The 17,040-nt window shown below is 38.5% G+C and overlaps 1 protein-coding gene across 3 annotated transcripts in view; it reads right to left on the minus strand.

Moving 5' to 3' along the window:
* Positions 1–17,040, minus strand: part of LOC132273512 (protein GIGANTEA) — a 49,027-nt gene that overhangs the window by 5,678 nt on the left and 26,309 nt on the right. For all 3 annotated transcript variants that reach the window (XM_059774468.1, XM_059774470.1, XM_059774469.1), the window contains exons 11-12: positions 10,641–10,850; positions 8,809–10,353 (exon numbers count right to left, since the gene is read on the minus strand). In XM_059774468.1, coding sequence (XP_059630451.1) covers positions 8,809–10,353; positions 10,641–10,850 — 1,755 coding nt within the window. The remainder of the gene's footprint in view (positions 1–8,808; positions 10,354–10,640; positions 10,851–17,040) is intronic.

The raw sequence follows: 17,040 nt of genomic DNA on the forward strand, positions 1-17,040 counted from the left end.
CTAGTGAATTTCATACTTATGAATGAAAAAAGCTCACAAATCAATAGAAAACTAGGGTTATGGAATGCCTAAACATATTCTCCCTTCTCTGCAATTTTTTTCACACCTACAATAACCGAAAGACATAATTTTATTGTTGTCAAATGCTTCCTCACAGTAGAGTCCAATATGGAATCAAATACTTGGGGAACTAGGATTACCAACAAATTAGACCGATGCAACTGGTTAATGAACATAGTTGGACTGGTGCAAGTGGCTGTTCCACCAGAACTTCATTTTGATATTTAATATATTTCACAGAACACTAAACATTGCATTGCCACAATCCATGTATATTTCTCTTCCTTGCTTCTCTCATGGTATAGTCCTCTTCCTGTGAAGCCCTTTTCTCCTCTGTCCAACCGATGCAAGTGCCGACCGTATAAACTCCAGTATAATCCAATAGCAAGTTGGACCGATGCAAAAATTACATTGACCGGTACAATGATCAATTGTTTCCAGATTCATCCTTGAATCAAATATAACCATTTAAAACATAAAATCTGAAAACACTAACACATCTACCTATTCAGCAGTAAACCTAGACAAAGAAAGGTACAGACTATCTAAGTCATTACCAACCTTACCCCTAAACAGCAGTAAACCTAGACAAAGAAAGGTACAGACTATCTAAGTCATTACCAACCTTACCCCTAAAGCATCACGGAGCATTTTGACAAGATATTCTTGTTAACAGATATGATAGCCACGATTTATGGAATGACTTACCGTATTAGCAGATATTTGATTATGCTATAGAATATGCTATGATTTGATTTAGATTTGATTTAGATTTCCTTTCTTGCAATACGAGCATGTACTCTTTTTATCTATAAATACTAGAGCTGTGAATGAGTGATTATCTCATTCAAGCCTTTACACAATTGTATCATTTTTCTTCTTTTTATATTTCTACTGTTCTAATGCAGTTTCCATCTCCAAATCTCAATCTTCAATTACAAACCTTGATGAAGAGTCCGGGCATTAACATACCACTTTTTTTTTTTACACCCCAACTGACAACCTTTGGAATGGAATTTCGCAACAATACTCGCAACAATACAAGAATTATCCTACCATTTCCAAAACCAATAAGGAGTTGCACATGTGGAACTCTTACATGCATCAGACCAAATTAACCAGTTCAACTAGGATTGTGATTCTTATCCTAAACTTGTATACGTATCTTTTCATAATTTTAAAGCCTCCATTCCTAATGTTGAGAGAGAAATTATTCTCCAACACCTAAAATTATCAGAAATCTTAGATGCCCCGACTCATTGTTTCTTATTTTAATTTTATATACGCATCTTTTCATATATCTTAAACTACCCTTTCTTATAATTATCAAAACCTTTTTTTATTGAAACTTCTTTTTCAATTTTTCTCTTCTCTCTCACACATTGCATCTCTAACTTCCTTTTCTTGGACTCTACTACTCTCTCCCTACTTAAAAATACACCCCATCAACCAAGTCTTTTACGTGGACTATCTCCCAATTTCTTTCATTTCTTCTTTTCTATTTTTTGTAAGCTACTAGCATATTCAAACTCAAACACAAATAAATCAGTTGTTGCCCCTAAGAAGACTTGAACCCTTTAATTTTTTATTTTAAAAAAAATTAAAAAATCTATTTGAGCCAGAGAACAAGTGGTCGTGGTCTCTCTCTCTCTCTCTCTTATAGAAGAAGTGTGGAGGAAAGTTCAGTCTATTTCTAACACTTAATCAATGCACAAGAACCACCACCACTAACTGTAGCCTAGTAGTGATGTTATCAGGTAACGCTTTCAAAACGTGAAATTTGACAAGAATAATTATAAATGTACTGAATGAAAAAATTTATTAATCAATAATTAACTTTCTGCATTTATTATTTTGGTTTATTTTTTTATTTTTTTATTATTGTCCAAACTCTAGAGTCGTCCCCACTAAAAACATATTTTTATGTTGGAGTACGAAATCCCCTTTGAAGGTGGCTTTCTTTGCATGGTCTGCTGCCCTTGGAAGTCCTCACTCTCGACAACCTCATAAGGAGATTTAAGGTTGTGGTGAACTAGTGTTGTATGTGTTAGAAGTCAGGAGAATCTTTGAACCACCTTTTGCTTCACTGGCTTGTGGTAAGGGATATTTGGAATATGTTCGTGGTTATTTTTTGTGTGGCTTGGGTGTTTCCTGAGTTAACGATTGATTTATGGAAAGGATGTATAGTGGAGAGCCGAGTCAAAGATGCTTAGAGTGCCACTCCCTTTTATATTTGGTGGGGTTTGTGGCGTGAGAAAAATAGGAGTTCCTTTGATATGGAGGAGTCTCCTATTTGGTCTCTCAAATACAATATACTGTCTTCCTTGTTCTTTTCGGTTCATAGGCAAAATTGTATATCTATGGATAGTGTTGGAAATCATATCTATAAATTGACTCAATGATTGTGGCAAATTTATTGGGTATCATTAAAGGCTAATGTTTAGGATTTTGTTTAAGGATTTGATTTTTATTCTGATTTGATTTTTATTCTCTTTCTATATTTGTAATTTTCCTCTTGTATATAATGATAGTCAGACTCTCAAATTGAGTACGCCAATTTTACCAAATAACTTTTTAGTATCAGAGCCTCAAACCTACGCCTCCCCTCTCTCTCTCTCTCTTTCACCGCCTCTTTTCATCTCTCTCTATCTCGTCACAGTCCCTTCCCTCTTTCTTTTTTTCTTTTCTTCACAGACCCTCTCTCTTCTTCAGGCCACTGTTGCAACAGTCCTAGGGGGAGCCAATCTCCTCTAGGTTCGACCCTGTAGGGGTATTCCCTTAGTCTTTTTCATGCACTAAGGGTCAGAAGACGTGTTTGCAATTTTTTGGGACTGCCGGGATATTCAGCAGCATTTTCGGATCGGACCGCCGTGTCTCCGGCTTCTTGGTTTGATCAAAATCAAGTTTATTCCTCCTTTATTTGAAATTATTGGTGATCTGTTGAATTGTTCTATTTAATATTATCACTGATTCAAGTAATAATAAAGAAACTCTCTCTTCGACGCAACACACACCAGCTCAACGAGTTACTAGTGTGCTGTTGAATGGCTGTAATTTTGCATCCTGGGCTCGTTCCCAAAAGAAAAATCAAGGTGGTTTTTGGGCACAGAAAAGATGCCAAATATTAAAGATCCTAAATATGCTCAGTGGGATATAGACAATTGCAACATTTTAGGATGGATGTTTAATTCTATGGAGGAAAGAATTTGTAATATAATCATGCTTAATAACTCTGTTCATGACTTCTTGTGGACTGCTTTGAATCAAATGTATGTTCATTCTAGGAATAATGCTCGTATTTTTTAGTAATACCAAGATATTGCTAAGGCCTCGCAGGAAGGCCTGAATTTGTCTATAGCTGATTACTTTGGATATTTGAGATCTCGTTGAGAGGAATTGGCTCAATATGATCAGTTTTTGATGGGATTATGCCCATAATTTGAACCACTTAAGTCTCAGATCTTGAATGCATCACCAATGCCATCCCTGTTGGAAGCCTTTGCTACTGTTGATGGTGAAGACCATAGGCACCATTTAATTCAGCGCTCACTTGTTCCTCTACCAATGTCTAAGCCTGCTGGGGATAGTATAGCTTTTGCAGCCAACTTTGGATCACGTGCTTCTAGAGGTCAGATTATTTGTCACCATTATGGAGAGGTTGGACATGTTAAGGCTCGCTGGTTCAAACTTCATCCTGAACTGAAATAGAAATTTTCTAGGAACTGGTTGTTCTCATACTGCTATTGTTGCAGAGACTCCTACTACTTCTGGTGGATCTACCGTATTTCCTAGACTGAGCGAGCTTCAGTCTCAAATTGGGTAAATCCATGATCAGCTTGGCTCCCTTGCTTCTAGAGTTAGTGCTCCTTCAGCTGCTCCCATTGCCACTATTGCTACAGGTACTCCTACTGCACTTCATGTGAAGGCCAAGCAGCCAACTTGAGTTCTGCATTCGGAGGCCAATGATCACATGACCGGTGAGTAATCAGTTTTTTTCTTCCAATGTCATACTTGTTACCCAATCTGTGTATCTTGCGGATGGCTCTACATCTTACATTCACAGTAAGGGTGATGTTTGTCTGTCTCCTGATATTACTCTTTCATCTGTCCTTCATGTACCAAAATTTTCCTTTAACATTTTATTTGTTAGCCGGCTTGCAAAAAACCTCCAATGTGCAATTATATTCTTACCAGATCACTGTCTGTTGCGGGACCTTTGTTCGACGAGGATTTTTGGCAGGGGTTATGAGCGTGATGGGCATTACTACTTTGGGGAACCACAAGGAATGGGTCTTCAAGCTTCCGTCCTACCTGCTTCTAGTGCTTATGATGTTTCTTTTCGCACTTTTAATCTGTGGCATGCACGTTTGGGGCATATAAACTTTCAGTATCTATGTTTATTGTTTCCTTCGTTAAATAAAGCATGTAAAGACCACAAGTTTCAATGTGAAGTTTGTGAGCTTTCTAAACATACTAGAACTAGCTATATTTCTCATATGAGTCGTGCTCCGAGTATGTTTGATCTTATTCATTCTGATGTTTGGGGCCCTTCCCTAGTGCTTTCTCTGGGCATCGATATTATGTAACATTTATTGATGATTATTCTCGTTGTACTTGGGTTTATTTATTGAAAAATAAATTTGATGTGCTTCTTTTATTTACCCAGTTTCTTCAAATGATCAAAACCAAGTATAACACTATTGTTCGTAATATTCATTCTGATAATAGACGTAAATATGTTTCGAATGAGTTCCGGACTAAACTTAATAAAAAGGGGATTTTACATCAACTCATTTGCCCCTACACTCCCGAGCAAAATGGTGGGGTTGGACGCAAAAATTGTCATCTTATGTCCGCGGTCCGATATCTTCTGAGTGGTATGCATGTGCCTAAATTCTATTGGCATATGGCTGTTCTTACAGCTGCTTTTCTGATTAATCGTACTCTCAGTCAAGTTTTGGGTGGTAAGGCCCCACTTCATATTCTCCAGTCTGATTATACATTGTTTCACCTTCGGCCTCGTGTTTTCGGCTGCACTTGTTTTGTTGATAACCGTAGTCCTTCTCGTCATAAACTTCATGATAAATCTATTAGGTGTATTTTCTTAGGGTATTCTGCTATGTTAAAGGGTTATCGTTGTTATGATCATGTGGCCAAACATATATATCATTCTCTTGATGTGACATTTCATGAAATTGTTCCTTTTTATAGTACTAATTCTGTGGTACAGGATTCTCTCTCTTGTGGTCAGGAGAAAGAGATCTCTCCTATTACCCGTCCTGTTCCTCTCTTTGAAAATCACACTGTCCTGGAATCTCCTCCATCCATGCAGGGTTCCCCTCCGCCTTTGCAGGTCTACTCTCGTTGCCATCGCACTCAACCTCCCTTTACTAGAATCATCTTAAAAACCAGGTCCAGGTAACTCTCCTCCTGTGGCTCCTACCATTCCTGAGCATACATCCCGTTATCCTAATCCTACCCATGATTGTCACCTCATAATTGATATGGTTTCTCTAGTAGCACTAACCACCCTATTTCCCAGTATGTCTCCTATGATGGTCTTTCAGGTGCATATAAATCCTTCCTGGGTAAGATTGGGACCGTTTCTATTCCTCGATCAGTGTCAGAGGCCCTCCAGAATCCCAATTGGGTGTCTGCCATGACAACAGAAATGGATGCTTTACAGCGTAATAATACATGGGAACTTGTTGTTTTACCTGTTAGGGAGAAAACGGTTGGCTGCAAATGATTCGTTACTGTGAAGTACTTAGCCAATCGTTCTATTGATCGGTATAACGCTCGGTTGGTGGCAAAAGGCTTTACTCAGATTCCAGGCAAAGACTTTGGTGCTACCTTCGCTCCCGTGGCAAAGTTGACGTCTATGTGACTGCTTATCTCCTTGTCTGTTGCTCAAATTTCTTTATGGTCTAAAGCAATCTCTTAGAGCTTTGTTTAGTCGTTTTAGCGATGTTGTTCTATCCATGGGCTTTGTACGCTGCCACTCGGACCATACTTGCTTTATTCAATGTCGCTATAATGGTCACTGCATTATGTTATTAGTATATGTGGATGATATCATTATCACAGGTGATGATGCTTCAGGGATTGCTCAGGCAAAACTTCATCTTCAAAAGTCCTTTGATGTGAAGGACTTAGGTCCCCTTCGATATTTTCTTGGAATTGAGGTTGCTAGATCCCGTCGTGGAATTTCCTTATCTCAAAGGAAATATGTTTTGGATCTTCTTCAAGATACTAGCATGCTTAGGCATCGACCCGCTTCCACTCCTATAGACCCCAATCTCAAACTCTCTGTTCAATCAGGGGAATTACTTCCAGATCCGTCCGTGTACCAACGTTTGGTAAGTCGTCTTATCTACTTGACTAACACAAGGCCCGATTTGACATTTGTTGTTAGTGTGGTTAGTCAATTCATGCATGCCCCTTGCTCAGCTCATATGGATGTAGTCTACAATATTTTAAGGTATCTTAAGTCGTGCCTTGCCCTTGGTCTGTTCTATGCCTCAAGAAATCATTCTGGACTCTCATGCTTTACTGATGCAGACTATGCTGGGTGTAAGACAGATAGACGTTCTACCTCTAGCTTCTGTACTTTCTATGGTAATCATCTCATATCATGGAAGAGTAATAAGAAAGTTGTTGTCTCCAGATCCTCTGTTGAAGCTGAATACCGAGCTATGGCTCAAGGTACTTGTGAGCTCCTTTGGCTTCAATCAAATTTGGGAGAGTTAGGCCTTGTAGAGAAAGGTTCTTCAAGGCTGTTTTGTGACAATAAATCAACCATTATGCTTACTTCCGATTCTGTCTTGCATGAAAGGTCGAAACATGTTGAGGTAGACATTCACTTCATTTGAGAGAAGGTTCGATCAAATATCATTAATCCTATTTTTGTGCCCTCTTCAGAACAAACTGCAAATGTGTTCACAAAGTCTGTTGGGCCTTCTCTTCTCCAGTCTTCCATAGTCAAGCTGGGCTTGGTCAACATATTTGCTCCAGCGTAAGGGAGTGTTGGTAATCATATCTATAAGTTGAATAAATGATTGTGACAGATTTATTGGGTCTTCATTATAGACTAATTTTTAGTCTTTTGTTTAGGGATTTGATTTTTATTCTGATTTGATTTTTATTCTCTTTCAATATTTGTAATTTTCCTCTTGTATATAATGATAGTCAGGCTCTCAAGTTGAGTACGCCAATTTTACCAAATTACTTTTGATAGTCTTTTGGGTTTTGTGGATATCTTAAAGTTGTGGTGTCATCGTTAGGCGGCTTGTTTTTCCTTCGGGAGCACTCCCCTTTTGAGTGCCTTTAATGAATTATTACTTAAAAAAAAAAAAAAAAAAGGATATGGGCCCAATCTTCTTTTACAACTACCAACAAGACCTATTCAACTCCTTCTACTTCTAAATCACGGACCTTGCGCTAACTCTATGATGGCCTAGGGTTTGAGTCATTACCATCAGTTATTGAATAAAAAAATTCATATAGTTCCCAATCTCTCTCTGTTTTTAACCTTTTCACATAGTTTTCTGTAAACTGTATATTGACTTTCCTCCTTTTTATTGTGTCCATAAGTTTACTACAATTATCAGTTAGTGATATTATGTTCCACATAGGTATTAACAAATTGTTGATCAGAGGATCGTTATCACAGCGAAACCAACAGAATATATCATATAATGCAGATCATAGGGTGGACTCTGCACTTTTCGTCCGGGTAGGGTACCCTAACGCTATAACCAGGCTAGGCAACTAGGATGGCTGCATTGAAATTTTGTATTTGACAGTGATATTTTCTGTGTATTGGACAGTGATCATTTTGTGTTTACTTAATTATTAAGTTTTCTTGGTTATTATGGAAGCTTTTTTTATGTCTATAAATAGGCATATATGTAACAGATATGGATAGTTGTTGATTTAGTATTGAATTAAATTGTGTTTTCAAGGATTTCTCCCCCCTTCTTATTCCCAATTCCTGCTGTTCTCTGCCCTCAATCAGTCTAGCCTATCGATTCACTCTATCTTATCATCCCGTTCATTTGTTCCTCTGCCTTTTCCTTCTAGCCTCATCTCATCTTCTCATTCTCGTCCCTTTCTTTCAATCTAGTTCTAAATCTGTACCAGAGTTGCCCTACCCGTCAATGATACAGGTGATAGGTTGAGGGTTAAGCTTGCGACAAAAACAGATGAGGCTGGAAGTAGGAAACCAACCATAAGTCCCGAAATAAGAGCGGCAATTTTTGAAATGTTAAGAGTCAAGAGCTTCATGAAAGTGATCCCCTTGGTTGCACCATGTAGGCACCATATTTCGACGTGACTGTAAAGCTGACCCATAAAATAAAGATATGAAGCACAACAAGATTGTCATGTGGCATTATTTACAACAAGTCACAGAATGAGTAAGACACCACCTGGCAGAACCCTTACTTTCCAAGCCAAATACACCATGACACTACATCCTTGCTTGGGCCAGGAGTAGGACATAGGAAGCCCAAGTGGCTAAGTGCATTGGTGGTGGAATCCAACACACCCCTTGCAAGGTGATGGCCCTTGGATAAACAATGTTGACATATTTTATTCATCTTTTTGAAGATATGTTGGTAAAATATCATATGAGAAAAATCCATTATAAGCAAGAAAAATATGTTACGCCCTATCCGGCACCATTGTTTTCTTTATGTGAAATAACTTAAAATTATAAATTTATGAGACTGTGATACGGAAAATTACCTGTCTCCATCCTTGCTGGGCTGAAGTGCTCTCAGCAATAGGTTGTGTATCAGGGGTCACAATCAGCTTGTACCAGAGCAACGAAACAACAGAGAAACATAATTCGTGTTTCTCCGCCAAAACAGACCTTAGAAGAACTTGTGCACTGCAACTAAATCCTATATGCCTGTCCATTGTCAGGAAATTGGCCAAATCTGAAGCTTCTGATGGGAAGCTTGTGATCCCTTTACCCGGGTTATTTCCTGTTCCTTCATTTGAATGTGAAGATTTCTCACCCTTAGGTAAAGGCTTTGAATCAGCCAAAGCTTCACACTGCTGAGCTGATGGATGTTTTGATTCAAAGAAGCTAGTGTTTACACTTTGATTTTGATTCCTGCCAGCAAGAAAAACTGGCACATCCTTCCAAACTGGTGCACGCATCAAATGTGCTTCCAGTGGTTCTGCCTTGTTGACTATGGATGCAACTGCTTTGCTGTGAATATCGATAAGATTGTAAAGTGAAGATGACCTGGAGTGAATTTCACTATCCCATTTGCACCGCATCAGGACAGATAGAGCATGCATACAAGCCTTTGACCGTCTGAACAATTCAGATATATGAGCCGCAACCATAGCTGCAGCAACTATCTCATTTGAACTGTAACTCCATGAGGTGCCAACAGAAGATGGTTTCAGAGAAAAAAGTGCCTCCAGAATTGCCAATATCCTGTGAGTATGACGAACCGCATAGTCAATACCATTTTGCAACTCACTGCAAGATCCATTTACTTTTGCAGGCTTGGCTACATCCAGCACATTTTTGGAACCTGAATAATTACTCCCTCTTGAAATCAGAGGGAACAACTGAAGTTCACATGCAAGAGCACAAACAGCAGCTAAAACATACGAATCAAATGCCGCTACAGGACCTTGTTTTTTCGCTTTTCTAGTGCCCATGTCTCTCTGATTTTCATCCACTGCTTCTGTGTTTTCATTGACTTCACCGGGGGGACGACTATTCTCACCTCTTAATCTCTTGTTCCCGTTAGGCTGAGCTTCATGACTGACACACACAGTTAATACAACAAAAAGCAGGCGGGAGGCTAAATCTACAGAGGCACATGATTCTAAAAATAGTGAGTGAACCATTGAACGAAGCTCTGCTACAGCAAGATTTTTGGAGGCAGACCCAACACCAAAAAGATATCTTGTTTTTCTGATTTGTTCTCTGGAGGAATCAGGTGGAAATGTTCTCTGAAGAATTGCTTCAACAGTAGCAACAAATATTTTCATGAGACATGCTTCAGATGGACTTCCACGAGGAAGATACTCCAGCACTTTAAGAAGAGGTATGTATAGGTTCCACGATAAAAGGGGAGGTTGTAATGGGGTTGCAACTATAATTTCTGGAAGATCAACAGCTGAGGAACTTAATGGTATCAGGCCATAAGCGGCTTCCCATATGGTACATATTCTCCACTCAACCTCTGGGCCATGGGCACAAAGCATTGACGCAATCCCTTGTGCAGTGGCTTCAATCGTTGCTTCAGCTGCAGGTACTTCAATCTGATCAATAATGTTTTGCAGAAGAAAGCTTCATTAGTAAACATTAATATTCAAGAACCTCAAATTCAAATATACCGTTGAAGATGTGCTCCAGTAACTAGAAACATTCACCGCCAAGGCTAAAGCCCAAGTGGTATTTTCTTCTTTCCCCATATGGGAGGTTACGGTTTCGCATCCTCATTGAGGCAATAGTTAGTGTGTGTGTTTACCTATCAAAAAATAAATAAATCCTAGAAGCATTGAACCAAAAGAATAATATGCAAATAATTGTTGTTGATGCCAAGTACCTGTTTTCTGTAGCATGAAATGTAACCACCTAGAGGTTCATGTTGAACTTCAACTCCTTCAACTTGTCTTAGAGGAGGAAAAAGCAATGCAGGCTGTGAAAGTATACGGAAGAGTAGAGCTGCTGCAGCATCTGCAGCAATGCCTGCCCTCATGGACATTGCAGTCCCAATTGCACGTAAAAAATGAAAATGCATCCAGTTTCTTGGAAGCTACACCATTAAAAGATAAAATCAAGACATACGTATTGGAAAAAACTGAATTTATAAGTTGATCAAGGCCCTCCCATTAAATTTTCATTGGTTAAAGTTAACATCAACTATTACTCAAAGAGTTGCATTCTATAGTAAATAAAGTCCATCATGGATATATGTTATCACCATTTTTTTCAGATAAGTAAGATTGTATTAGAAAGCGTTCAAAAGGGGAACGTGGTCCAAGAACAACACAAGCCACAAGGGATATGTTATCACCATTTTGTTGCACACCACAATACTTTGATTACATAGAGGAATAAAAAAAGGCTTAAAAAGAGTTTGAAGGGGCCATTCACAATATGAAGTGGGAGGCAGTTTTGTCATAGACCTTCGAGCATAAGTAGTTGTTTAAGGATTTATATATTTAAGTTACACCCCCTTTAATAACTTAAGCTTTTGGAGTAGATGGTTGTTTACATAGTATCAGAGCCAAAAGTCTCGAGTTCAAACCTCACCGTCACCCTGATTAAAAAATTGAAAAACACGTGTTAGACCAAAAGAAGGCCACACTTGAGGGGGCGTGCTGAAGGATTTATATATTTAAGTTACACCCCCTCTAATAGCTTAAGCATTTGGAGTAGATGGTTGTTTACAGTAGTACTAAAAGAAGTTTTGGCTTTATATACAAGAATAGGGTACAAAGGAAGGAAACCAAATCAAAAAAAGACAGAAAATATGCCAAAATCTACGTGATCCCATGATTATGGAGATCTTATCTACGGGATCCCATAATTACAGGGATCTTATCTACATGATCCCATGATTATAGGGATCTTACATAAAACACCTAATAAAAGGCTAAAAACAGCTAAAAATAAATAAATATAAAAATAATAAAGAAATTTCAACACTCCCCCTCAAGTTGGAGTGGAGATATCAATCAAGCCCAGCTTGGTAATCGAGGAATGAAGCAAAGATGGAACAACGGATTTGATGAACACATCGGCCGACTGATTAGAGGAACGAACAAAGCACGGCTTGATAATTCCCGAACGAACCTTCTCTCTGATAAAATGAATGTCCACCTCTATATGTTTAGTCCTCTCGTGAAGAACAAAATATGAAGCAAGCATGATGGCTGACTTATTATCACAAAACAAGTCTGAGGACTGTTTTTCACCTAGCCCTAGCTCCTCCAAGAAAGATCGAAGCCAGAGAAACTCACAAGTACCCTGAGCTATGGCACGATACTCAACCTTTGCTGAAGATCTCAAAACTACTAGTTGTTTCTTACTTTTCCAGGAAATAAGATGGTCTCCATAGAAAGTAAAGAAGCCAGATGTGGAACGTCTATCAATCTTAGACCCAACATAGTATGAATCACTGAAACAGGATAGCCCAACCTGCTTGCTAGAAGAATAGAATAATCCAAGTCCAAGACAGGACTTAAGCTATCGAATAATATAATATACTGCATCCATATGAGCTGTACGAGGAACATGCATAAACTGGCTCACAACACTAACCGCAAAAGCCAAATCAAGATGGGTGTTGGTAAGATAAATCAATCTTCCTACCAAGTGCTAATACTACGAGGGATGAGAAAGGAGATCTCCGGACTTAGACGAGATCTTCAGATTAAGATCCATAGGAGTGGAAGCAGGTTTGCACCCAAGCATACCCGTGTCTCGAAGAAGATCCAATACATACTTCCTTTGCGATAAGGAGATACCCTGCTTAGCTCTAGCAACCTCAATTCCCAAGAAATATCTGAGCTACCCAAGGTCTTTCACATCAAAAGTTTTACCCAATTGAAGCTTTACTTGAGCAATCCCAGGAATGTCATTGCCAGCAATGATGATATCATCAACATAGACAAGCAGAATTATACATCAACCATTGGAGGAATGGTGGATAAAACATGTATGGTCAGAATGGCATCTAACAAACTCCATAGATAAAATTACATCACTGAAGCGGCTGAACCAAGCTCTAGGAGATTGTTTTAATCCATACAAAGACTTCCGCAATCAACAAACCTTTCAAGCATACTCCCCCTTAGCCCAAAAAACCAGGTGGAGGATCCATGTAAATAGTCTTAAGAAGATCACCGTTAAGGAAAGCATTCTTCACATCAAGCTGATGAAGAGGTCAATTGTGAGAGGTAGCGAGGGAGACAAGAAAACGAACAAAGGTCAATTTAGCCACTGGAGCGAAGGTATCATTAAAGTCTTTACCAGGAATCTGAGTAAACCCTTTGGCCACCAAACGGGCTTTATACCGATCAATAAAGCCATCAGCAGATATTTAACACTGAATACCCATTTGCAACCAATCTTTTCACCAGGAGGGAGAGATACAAGCTCCTATGTTTCATTATGCTGCAAAGCATCCATTTCTACCTTCATAGCAAACATCCAATTAGGATTCTGGAGAGCCTCAGACACATTTATGGGAATGAAAATGGAAATGGAATCAAGTTTGCCTAGAAAGGCTCGGTAAGAACCTGAAAGACCATCATAAGATATATACTGCGAAATATGATGATCACTACTACAAGCGAATCCAAATCGAGCAAGGGGTTTGTTGTCCCGAGTGGGATACCGAGACTTAGGAACAGGGTCAAGGCAATGTACGGGATCATAACACCAGTAACCTTTTGACATGGAAGAGTATCCTAAAAAGATACATTTAATGGCCTTGTCATCAAGTTTAGTATGAGAAGGGCAACAATTCTGAACAAAACATGTTCATCCAAACACCTGAGGTATGATGGAAAAAAGAGTAATATTAGGCTAAAACACTTATAAGGGGGCCTTACAATTTAAGACACTACTAGGGGTACGATTAATGAGAAAAGTAACTGTACGACTTGGGCACATTCATACAACTTAAAAGACATCGAACAACTAACATTAGTTTACAATTTTTACGCTCTTACCACACCATTCTGTTCAGGGGTATTTGGGCAAGTAAGCTAATGAAGAATACCCTGTAGGTTAAATTGAGATCAAAACTCATTGAAAACATATTCACAACCATTGTCAGACCTAATATTCCTAACAATTTTATATTGAGTTTTGATCACTTGGAGGAATTGAGTGAACAAGGGAAAAACTTCAGATTTCTTTTAATGTAAATATACCCACGTGCAGCGGGAATAATCATCAATGAATGTGACATGATACCGATGCCCCGAAAAAGCAGTAACAGGAGAAGGACCCCACACATCAGAATGTATGAGATCAAACATACTAGGTGCATGATGCATATGAGAAATACAACTGGTTCTAGTATGTTTAAAAAGCTCACAAATCTCACATTGAAACTTATTATCCTTACAAGTCATTATTAATGAAGGGAAAAGTAAACATAAATACTGAAAGTTTAAATGCCCAAGGCGAGTATGCCATAAACTTAAAGTCTGAAAAGAAAAATGTAGCCCTTTGGGCTCTTTGTGCCGTGGATGTAGGCCCTAGTGACTGAACCACGTAATATTTGTTTGTTCTACTTGTTTTATTTATCTCTTCACTTCCGTTTTATGCTTTACAACATTGTATCAGAGCCTAATTTCTCTTCCTAAGTTCGGACCCCTATTTTGGGGTATCTAAAATGTTGCTAAAGGTTTTCGGAGCTATTTGTGATTTGTTTGGGCTACCAGTTTGTTCGACAGTAATGTTCTTCGCCTTTGCCGCGTCTCCGGCAGTTTTTATTGACTTGTTTGGGCTGCCGGTATGTTCGGTAGCATTGTCTTCGTCTTTACCGTGTCTTCGGCAGTTTTTATCAACTTGTTTGGGCTGCCGATGTGTTCGGTAGCATTGTCCTCGCCTTTGCCGTGTCTCCAGCAGTTTTTTGTTGACTTGTTTGGGCTATCGGTGTGTTCGGTAGCTTTATTCTTCGTCCTCTCTCTTGTGTCTTCATCATTCACACTTGTTGTCACTCGTCATGATGTCATCTCAATAGCAAGTTGGGCATTCATGCTCCAACTTAAGGGGGAGTATTGAAGATTTAATGGTGGAATCAGTGGTGGAAAATCTTTCAATAATTGATGTTATTTCCTATTATTGAAGATTTGGTGTTACTAGAGTAATCAGTGGAGAAAAATCCTCCTTGTTTTCTATTTTCTAATTCTTTCCATTCTCATAATTTCTTCTCCTATATAAAGGAGCCTCCACCATTGTATTATGTATGAATTGAGAGAGTACTATAAAAGTGATGTAGCCCTTTGGACTCTTTGTGCCGTGGATGTAGGCCCTAGTGGCTGAACCACGTAATATCTATGTGTTCTACTTGTTTTATTTATCTCTTCGCTTCCGTTTTATACTTTACAACAGTATAGTATTCACTATTTTACTTATTTATGTTATGCTTACTATTTTATGTAAATATTTACTAATTAACGATCAACATGTTAATTTTCCAGTTAGCTTCTTGAATCTCCAAAATAATAGAACAATGGCAACCCTTTTAGAGTGCTACTTACTACTAAAGTATGATTACTACCATTTAAAAATGGCAAATCCAGCGCACGAGGCTCTTGCCATTGCAGGGTTTGGGAAGGGTCATATGTACTACTAAAGTATAATTACTGCCATTTAAAAATGGCAAATCCAGCGCACGAGGCTCTTGTCATTGCAGGGTCTGGGAAGGGTCATATGTACGCAGCCTTATCTCCAGATCGAAGAGGTTGTCTCCTTCCTTCGAATCTGTGACCTCCATGTCACAATGGAGCAACCTTACCATTGCGTCAAGTTATAAGTTGGAACTTATAAATTTACAAGTTAGGAGTCGTAATTAATTATAGTTATTGTTGTTTCAGGATAAACAAAAGAACTTTGGAATCTCAATAACATAAAATGCAGCAAATCAAAGGAATCTCGATAATTGGCTAAGTTCAATTCTTGTAAAGTACTTTTACATTTAAACATGCAAATGCAATATTGATATACGGTTTGATTGACTCTTAACTCAATTTCGTTTATAGAACTAGAAGATCTGAAATTTCATTTATAGAACTAGAGATGCAAAGAAGTTTGTGGAAAGATCTGAAATTGGGAATTTAGGAAAAACAAAATCTGGGTTTTGTCAGAGGAAAAAAAAAAAAAAAAATTGGATATATATAATTGTAAAGATAAGAAAGAAAAATGTCATACAACTTGTATAATAATATTACCTTATTTATAAAGTCAAAGTATAAAGGTCAAAGAAATCGCTCAAGATTGATTGATCTATATTACTTAAATAAAACAATATAGACTATCCATTATAGCTGTGAACTGTTCATAGCCTTAGATAGTCTTTTACAGCAGTAAAACATTATCCTTGTTAAAAGACCAAAATCTCCCATATTTTTACATCCAAATCGATAGGTGGCATGATCGTGACCGTTGACGGGTATTAAAGGCATATTAGCAAGAATATGAAAACACACTCGGCCGTTACAAAAAATTGTGCAAATGAAGCGCTTACACTTCAGTCTTCTTCAACCCTTCGAAAGACGCTACTTTTGAACCAAACCGCCTTTGTTGTACCCGTATGTTTTCTGATCTCGTTAATGGCAGTCTATTTAACAAATAAAACATGAAGAAAGTTCGTAATCCTTCACAAGTACCAACCCAGACATCATTTTTTGAATTTTCGTCATCTATCAGCTATGTCTGGTAGATGCCATGAAGGATCCGATTCAGATTCAGTGTCCTTGTCCATGTCGTGTCAACACGGACACTTCGGCCTGAATAGGCGAGTATAGGTAACACACGCTGACAAGTTTTAGGTTGGTAAAAAGGATACAATTTACCAACAGGCCAGTGGCCTAGCAGTACCAAACCCCTACTTCTCAAAGGGAGGTCAGAGGTTCAAACCTCAGTAAAGGCATGGGTGTGTGAGTACCAACTAAGAAAGAAAAAAAAAAAAAAAAAAGGAAACAATTTGAAGTCAGACTTGAGCTCTTTAAATCTTTGATCAACATCAGGCACATCACCATGTTTGGAGCCCACTCTCAATAGCTTTTGAAACAAAGGAAGTTTGATGGGGTCAAGAAACAAAAATTCCAACCCATCATCAAGAAACACCAGTAGATAATCATGTTATTTGTCAAACAGTAGATGATCAATGGCGAGAAGATGGTGGGAATGTAAAGCGGCGCGGCGCGGCGAGACGATGGCAACGTATGGCGGCAACAGTGAAACCATGGAGGCATACGACG

Source organism: Cornus florida, unplaced genomic scaffold, assembly GCF_030987335.1.
Source record: "Cornus florida cultivar Cherokee Brave unplaced genomic scaffold, ASM3098733v1 CherokeeBrave_3.0.0_Hap2_Chr09, whole genome shotgun sequence".
Taxonomy (NCBI): Eukaryota; Viridiplantae; Streptophyta; class Magnoliopsida; order Cornales; family Cornaceae; genus Cornus; species Cornus florida.